The 8,673-nt window shown below is 37.0% G+C and overlaps 1 protein-coding gene across 1 annotated transcript; it reads left to right on the top strand.

The window, feature by feature from the left end:
- Positions 1–824: 824 nt before the first annotated feature.
- LOC143880033 (NADPH-dependent aldo-keto reductase, chloroplastic-like) lies at positions 825–7,239 on the top strand. The gene is made up of 8 exons (XM_077382794.1): positions 825–958; positions 1,052–1,193; positions 3,719–3,769; positions 4,337–4,414; positions 4,544–4,630; positions 6,109–6,384; positions 6,493–6,741; positions 7,008–7,239. The coding sequence occupies exons 2-8, from the start codon at positions 1,074–1,076 to the stop codon at positions 7,089–7,091; spliced, it is 945 nt and encodes a 314-aa protein (XP_077238909.1). The 5' UTR covers positions 825–958; positions 1,052–1,073; the 3' UTR covers positions 7,092–7,239.
- Positions 7,240–8,673: the final 1,434 nt, after the last annotated feature.

The raw sequence follows: 8,673 nt of genomic DNA, 5'->3' as shown, positions 1-8,673 counted from the left end.
TTCAGCGAATTAGTAGAATTACATTCCCTGCTATTTTTCTCAAAAAAATGAACCAAACAAGGCATCACTAGTTGGACAAAACCTGCCAAAATGTCAACATGCATGTCAAATCAATAAAACAAGATCTGCCAAAAAGTCAGCCAGTAGGGTTGTTCTCACCTGCAAAAGCCAGCCGCGAAATGGCTTTCTGCCAAATTGCCTAGCGAATCCCTTTTTAGAAAAGTCCAAAAAAGGCCATGCTTGAAAACAATTCTGAAGTGAATGGAATGCAAAAGGCAAAGGCAATGTGAGAGGATACTATCAAACATCTTGGCGATTTGTTAGAAAGCCATTTGACAGTAAACTTTTGGAGGAGAGAGCAGCCGCACAGGTTCATTTTTTACGTTTTTAGCCGATATCTTCTGAAAATTATCGGTTCTCTCCTGCCAAAGTAAGCCGCGAAATGGCTTTCTGCGAAATTGCCTGCCAAATCCCGTGGCTGAAAATTTTCAAACACTAGCACTATCTTGTGTGGCCCACATGTTGGACTTTTGAGCCTACTGGTCTGGCCGACATGAAGGTAGCAATCAATAGTGCCGTGTTTGAAGGGAAACGATATCAGCACTACAATGTTTTGTTTTAATAGAAGCACGATCATAGCCTTGTCTTTTCTTTTTTAATTAGCTTGTAAGAGCTTTGACAGCTCTCTAAATAATACTAAAGGACAAGATACTTCCGCACATCTATTAAAACATTGCAGTGGTGATATCATTTCCCATTTTTTATGCCATAGGTAATTAGAAAACCTATGAATTTGATTTTATTTTCCCCTTATAAAATAGGACTTCCCTTATACATAAGACCCACTTATGCCATGTTTACGTGATATGATTTTTTGAACTGGAACACAACCACTCCACACTGATAAAAGACACTGGTGTTGTTAGTCGTTACACGAAGCTTCGATTCCGTTTCAAAGGCATGCATATACACAGTTCATAGTTGGGTGCTGATTTTTCTTCTCTCTAAGTTGAATACTATTGCTGTTGTAACTTTCTTTTTTCTTGTGCAGTTAGGGGGGCTTGAGATAGAAAATGGGGGAGGAGTTTCGTTTTTTCGAGTTGAACAACGGAGCGAGAATCCCATCGGTGGGTTTAGGGACGTGGCAGGCACCACCGGGAGTTGTCGGAGACGTTATCATTGCCGCCGTCAAGGTAGTTTTCGCGTTCTCAGTCTCATCACCTTTTCCATTTTCGAGTTTTCCTTCTTTCTTTTCTTTTTCTTTTTTAATTCGTTTTGATGTTTAATTGAATGCTACAAGCTTTTCATTTCTGCAGTTGGTATTATTTTCTTCTATGATCTCATTTCTGTTTCGATTTTTATCTTTTTTTTACAGTTTAATTTGGTTGAAGATTGAGTTATAGAATGATACGTGCATGTTATTGTGGTGTAAACGGGGTAGTTCGTGTTGTTATTATGTGGTTATCGTTATGTAGTTTAGGCTTGTGGGGGTTAATTATTGGTGATGTGTCTTTTAAGTGGGTAGATATGCATGCGATGTGGAACTACCTTTTGCTTGTATTTGGGTAGTAGTATTTCAATGTAAAAGAGAAAAAGAATTTTACAGCAAAAAGGAAACTAGTGTTTCAGGAGAGTCATGGTTTCTCTCAAATTGAACCATTTGGAGGTCTTGTTGCTTCGATACAACCCTTCCCTTCTCTTTTTCTATCTTTTCTATTTTCATTTGTGTTACGGCCAATTAAGCACATAACATAGAAGCTTTATAATCTGCAAGAAATTTGATACGCTCTGGTTTTAAATCTAACGTGCTTTGATTTTGAATCTGATGTGCTCTGTATTCTTTTATTTCAATATTTGACTTTATGTTATTGTGATCTTCTCTGATTTAAAGTGGGATTCGCTTTTGATTACTTATTTCCTAAGAATACTTAGTTCATGGACTGCGGCCGTCATGTTACAACCTTCATAATTTGTGTTTCATGCTAATGATGTTCGATGTCTTTGTGATGATTTATATGGTTATCGATTATATTGTGTAAGGTCTTACATATTTTATATATACTCTGGTTGCTATAGAAAGATATTTCTAGGATTTGCTATTTAGGTATATAGGATTATGTGAACGAGTGCGAAAAATGGACAAGAAGATGTGAAAGATTGTCAACATAGTACGAAATTATAAGATTTACAAGGAATAAAATAGATCGCTTTTTGACAAGTTGGATATTCGAAAAAGTTTGCCTTCCGTAGGGCTACAAAATTACAAAAAAATTCATTAAAAAATAAACAAAATCATGAAAACACTTCAGTTGTTATAAGTGATTTAGCCATGGCTCAAAATTCTAGCAGATATTCATTTTTATACATGTATGTGATCTCCACTAATTTTGAGTGGGATTTGCTCTTATGATTCATTTCCTAAGAATATTAATTTCCTAGATGCAACCATCTGTTATTGATAAGAGGTTTTGCTGTCACACTAGAAAAGGGTGGCCCAGTACACGAGGCTCCCGCAATTGCGGAGTGTGGAGAGCCGTAGTACAAATCAAAGGGAACTCACACCAGTTGCCTATATTGCCTATGTTGCCTTAGGCTTGTGGCACATATACGCCCATTACATTCAAATTTGCACAATCTGTGTGCTTAAATACATACAAATGACAAGCCAACATGTAGCATAACTTACCCCTGTTTTTGCTACTACATTCTGTAACAAAATTCAACATCTAGGGAGACGTCCATATGCACTCTTGAGTTCATTAGAGCCATGTTTTGACGAACAACATGCTTATTCTTGAATTGATGTGGCTTTTACATTTAGAGATCCATGGTATTCTTGAGCTATCTTTGGGAGTTTACATCCACCAAGAGGTGATGACTGATATCTAGGCCCATGCTGAGTTCCCCTCCCCCCCAGTTTTGAACTGTTGAAAGCGTAAGTTATAAATCCCGTTTATTTTCGTCCGGAATGGGTGAAATGCTTCTTTTCATATGAATCGTGATAAAAATGACCTCTAAGGGGAGAAAGCCTACCAAATTAAATGTGCTTGCACCTCTTCACTTGATCATTAGATATGCACCATATTCTCGTTCTGGCTGAGTGTGACTACTTTTTTTAATATTTTCAGCCACAATAATTTGCTGCCATTTGATGTAGTTGGATTGGAGTTTTGGAAAGGGCCATCAGCATATCTTCTAACCATGTGCTTTATGTTTCTCTTATCTCTGTTAATTGTTGTTTTACAATTTTTTTCCCTTTTAGATGAAGTGAGTTACTACTGTATGTAATCAAACATTCTTACACTTTATTAACGGTACAATGCAGGAAGGTCATTATGTTTTACTTATATCTAACAATAACTACTATGTGTAGTCAATCATTCTTGGACTTTATTACTGTCACAATGCATTACAGTAAACATGTTATACAATTGCTATGTCTAACATTATATGGAGTTACCTAAGCACAAAAATAGATTGAATTGCAAGTTCTGTGAATATCTGCTTGGCCATGATCTTTAACATGAAATAATTATGGTCCCTTGATCATGACATACTGTTTTTTTTCTGCCTCTGGTATTTTTTGACAGACTTCAAAGCTCTATTCTTAATTTGAATGGATAATATCACTATTTTTTGCTTGTTCTTGACCCAAATCAAAGTGGTGCTTATTTTGAAAATTAAGACTCTAACTTACTCTACTTACACGTCAATGCAGGCTGGCTACAGGCATATCGATTGTGCTCGAGTATATGAAAATGAGAAAGAGGTAATTAACTACAGTGATTTGAGTAGTTCATTATTTATGTTTATAAAATTTAAGAAAAAAACAATGGAGATGTCCAAGCTGTTCATACTAAGATAAACATAAAATTAAAAAAAGAATGAAACTACTTAGTTTAGCTCGACTACAATAGCAAAACAATTGCGACCAGACCAGTGAACTGATCTTAGGCTTTGCATCCTGACTAACACGATGAAATTATATACGTATTCTTTAAGAAAGAACGAAGATCATCTCTATATAATTTTCTTACTCGTGTACCTTTTAGTATTCATTTTTAAAACATTAAGTTATGTCAATCCTGCCTAACCTTCCTTGAGAACCTCAACATCCCTTCTCCCTCTTTATGGGGGTATTATACTTGTCATAGTTTGGAAAACTAAAGTATGTCTAGCGTGGTTGCGTGTGCATATGTGATGCATGAATTTGTTTGATCTCTTCCAGAGACTTTGGTCACTTTTATTTGCGAAAAAAGATGCTGTGAGTTGATTGAGTTATCTGCTTCATCTCACAGTTTTCCTTCATTTAATCTTGTTTTTGCTTTAATCGTAGATTGGTATGGCTTTGAAGAAGCTGTTTGAAGATGGTGTAGTGAAACGTGAGGATTTGTGGATTACCTCCAAAATCTGGTTGGTTTTACTTCTTTGTTTGAGTTGTAAAACATTAGAGGCACTTGGAGTATGTTGGTCACCGTTTGGATTAATTTTTTTTTTATAGATCCATCCATTTTCTTCTATATAAACAACGAAAATCTAATTTTGCTGGTGTAATTATCCTGAAGATGTGCCTGTGGTATTGGAGATAACTTTGCAAGATCTGCAGCTTGACTACGTAGACCTGTACCTCGTATGTTCTTGTTTCAATGTTAAATTGTGTACTTGGCAGATCATTTTTAGTTAATTGTGTTTATTATGCTTATAGGTTTATCCTTTACACTTTGTAGTATAGTTATAGTATGATCTAGGTTATTATATATGAGAAAACGGGTTCTACACACTAGTGTAGATAAGTTATCTACACACTAGCTTAAAATACAGTGGAGGGCATATTGTTTGGGTGATCCAAACCATTCATTTGATTGGCCCTCACATAGATAGGGTGTCCACAAAAAATCAGCTCCATAGGATCATCCCAACCCTACGATTTGTGGAGGTAAAATGGACGTGTATAAACCTTCACAAATCTGTCAATTTTTTGCCTCCACGGTTCGAAGGGTTAGGATGATCCTATGGAGCTGATTTTTTGTGGACACCCTATCTATGTGAGGGCCAATCAAATGAATGGTTTGGATCACCCAAACAATATGCCCTCCACTGTATTTTAAGCTAGTGTATAGAAACCATTTTCTCATTTTATATATATATTGATTGATTATAGTCATTATTTGGCATTCTCTAGTGTTCTTTGGTTTATATGATGGATGCACATATTTTTCCACGGAAAATATGAACGGATAAAACTACAAGTCTGCCATGCACGGACATCCAGGGGCGGAAGCACATATAGCGTGGAGGTGGCCGCAGCCCCCAATGACTTTCAAAATCCCTTTGCCATCCCTACTCCCTAGCCCAATGCTCTGCCCCGCGGACATCCACTCCCATTAGAACATTCTAAGCCTCCAATTTGTAGACGCTTCCTTGATGAATACAGACCGTTGCTTTTTTATTTTCTCACCTTCCATCTAGTGCTGCAAATTGGAGGGTTAGAATCACCCAATGGGGGTGAATTTTGCCCCAGGGCCCATCCATAGCAAGTGCTAGGAAATAAATGGTCTGGATAGGTGAGCAAGTGGCATCCACATTTACTTTTGCTGCCTGCTCATGGTCTTCAATAGAAAAATATGCTCATTCATCATATAATCTTATTCTTTTAACAATTAAAAATTGTGATGCTCAATCTCTAAGTACCGTGGAACATGGTTCTGGTGTACCAACATTTACCTAGAGCATACTCTAACTATACCAACAGCTCATGTTGAGGGAGACAGAGAAGGAAGGGGGTACTTCCTAGTGGAGGGGAGAGGTTGAGGAGCAAAGAGGGTGAAGGAAACTGCCAGATCTATGGATTTTCAATTTCTTATTTCCACAGCAAATTTAGAAATCTGATTTTTTTTCACTGTCAGCTGCTGAATTAGAAATCCAAGAATTTGATCCGATCCAAATTACAATGCAAAAAGGGCTGCCAAATTTGAGAAATCCAAATCAAAATCTTCTCAGCATCCAAACGGGCCCTTAGTATTTAGTTTTTAGATCTTTGGTTTTATGGAAATTACAGTTAAGTAATGTTATTCCACTGTAACTAACTTTGCTGCTAAATCCCTAAAGGTCCATTGGCCCTTAGCAAAGAAAAAGGATATACCTGGCTTCACCCCTGACTGCTTTACTGCACTTGACATACCTGCTACATGGAGAGAAATGGAGAAAATTTATGATTCTGGCAAGGCTCACGCCATTGGTGTGAGCAATTTTTCTTCAAAGAAATTGGAGGATTTGCTTAAAGTTGCACGTGTGCCTCCTGCTATCAACCAGGTGGAATCCCACCCTGTTTGGAATCAGAGCAAACTCCGCGAATTCTGTCAATCTAAGGGAATTCACTTAACTGTAAGTTTTCAAATCATTTGGTTGCTGATTTTCTATTTCATGTCAATTTATGATTTATATTTGAATGGTTGCATATGTGTTATGATTCATGTAATGGGTTTTTTGTAGGCTTATTCCCCATTAGGTTCTCCAGGCACAATATGGATCAAGAGCGATGTCCTTAGCAATCCTGTTCTGGATATGGTTGCAGAGAAATTGGGAAAGACACTGGGACAAGTTGCTCTTCGTTGGGGCCTTCAAATGGGCCAGAGTGTTGTGCCTAAGAGCACAAATGAAGCAAGAATAAAGGAAAATTTTGATATATTTGATTGGTCCATCCCTGATGACTTATTTGCGAAGTTCTCAGAAATCAAACAGGTAAGTGTATCGTTTCTTCAACATCAACCCTTTACTTCTAACCCAGTATAAATATTTTTCTTTCTTAGACTGCTTATCATTGTCGAATGCCGATAAATTTGATTTCCTTGGCTTGTTATCCAGTTGATTTAAATCTGGGTTGGCTGTTGAAATTAGTTATTAGGTATATATGAATACAATACTTACAGTGGAATGTAGGTAAGGCGCTTCTGTATCTGCTCTCTTCAAGACATCTAATAATCTTTCTATGTTATCTAATGATGCAGAGAAGGCTAATTGAAGGTCAGTTTCTTATTCATGAACTTGGTCCTTACAAAAGCGTCGAAGAACTATGGGATGGTGAAATCTAAGTACGCGTACAATGATGAAATCTAAGTAGGCGTACAAGCTGTAGTTGCATTCGTAAGTTTCTGTTTCTCATATGTGCTTCAGAATCTCAGAAGAGGTTGAATTTGTCTGAACACACATGTTCAATGTTACTGTTTTACATTTGAACTACCATAGCTTTTGAAATCTGTTCTTTTAACTCATAAAGTTCAGTGTCACTGTTCTACATTTGAACTACCAAGGCTTTTGAAGTCTTGTCAATAGATTGGAGCTGGAATATACTCCCGAAACCAGCCATTTTAACTTTTTGTTTTATGATGATTGATAGAGCCAAGGCCGCCCTACATAATGAGCCAGAAAAGGGCCCCTGATTGGATCCATGTCATTAACTGCAACTGAATTTATTTTCTCAACTGACTTTAAAAAGTTACAGAAAATGACTTGCATAAGGAGTATAGTCAGTTAAATTTTTTTCTTTCATCCATTTTACCCCTAGTTCTAGATACTTAGAAATCTCTAAAATCTCTCATTTGACAGCCTAAAAATCTCGCTTACGAAGGCAACATCTCTTGCAAGATTTTATATGGTGTAAGCCCGTATAGTCTATTATTTTTCAAAAAGTATTGTACGTGTCACACTGTGGGATGATGCGAACCGTCCATTTGATGGGCCCACCGTAGTATGATCCAACCATTCATTTGATGGGCACACTGTTCTATGATCCAACCATCCATTTGAAAGGCAACGATGTAAATAGGATGTGGCCCAAAAATCACTTACATAAGATAATCCCAACCCTCTGATCTATTGAGGAACTGCATATTATGGAAACTGCTATAGATCTGATGGTTGGGATCATCCTATGGAAGTGATTTTTGGGCCACGATCCATTTAAGTTGTGGCTCATCAAATGGATGGTTTGGATCATACAACGGTGTGCCCATCAAATGGACGGTTAGATCATACTATGGTGTGCCCATCAAATGGACGGTTTGGATCATCCAAGGGTAGTGGTACGCAGTACTATTTTCTTTTTCTTTTTTTTTGAATAATAATGGTCTTTTCGAGCTTACACCATATCGCCATCTTGCCTTTATAAGTAAGAGAGAGAGAGAGAGAGAGAGAGAGATTTTCAAAGGATTTAATTTTGCTTTAGTGGTGGAGAGATTTTAGGGATTTCTAAGGTAATATAATGAAGGGTATAATGGGTAAAATAAATAATAAAAAGCTATTTTTAGCTCAAAAGTCAAAATTGTATCACTCGTAATTATGAAAAATTTGAGGGGATTATTGATAGATATGTTTTAATCTAGGGAGTTTTTAGTAGTTATCCCTTAAAATTTTTGAAAATTTAATGATGAGAAACAAACAATAGAAAAAGGGAAATGTTTTCAGCACTACTGTATTTTGATGAGGACACTCCTCACTTTATTAAAAGTACGGTATGGCCCGCACCATAGGATGATCCAAACCGTCCACTAGATGGGTCACAGCTGAAATAGGTTGTGCCCAAAAAATCATTTCCATAGCTTGATCCTACGCTTCCGATCTGAATGTTAGAGGGTTGATCCTAAACCTCTATAGATCGTAGGGTTATGATCAACC

This window comes from Tasmannia lanceolata, unplaced genomic scaffold (assembly GCF_043159265.1).
Source record: "Tasmannia lanceolata isolate RefF3 unplaced genomic scaffold, GAP_Taslan_0.1 ptg000006l, whole genome shotgun sequence".
Taxonomy (NCBI): Eukaryota; Viridiplantae; Streptophyta; class Magnoliopsida; order Canellales; family Winteraceae; genus Tasmannia; species Tasmannia lanceolata.
Note: the sequence above shows the minus strand (reverse complement) of the source record. Positions and strands in the feature narration are given on the sequence as shown.

Excerpts from the sequence above, each read along its gene's own strand:
- LOC143880033 (XM_077382794.1), top strand. The coding sequence starts at position 1,074 with ATGGGGGAGGAGTTTCGTTTTTTCGAGTTGAACAACGGAGCGAGAATC. Across the intron at positions 6,385-6,492 it reads CTAAGGGAATTCACTTAACT|GCTTATTCCCCATTAGGTTC; the intron begins GTAAGTTTTCAA and ends GGTTTTTTGTAG. Across the intron at positions 6,742-7,007 it reads AGTTCTCAGAAATCAAACAG|AGAAGGCTAATTGAAGGTCA; the intron begins GTAAGTGTATCG and ends CTAATGATGCAG.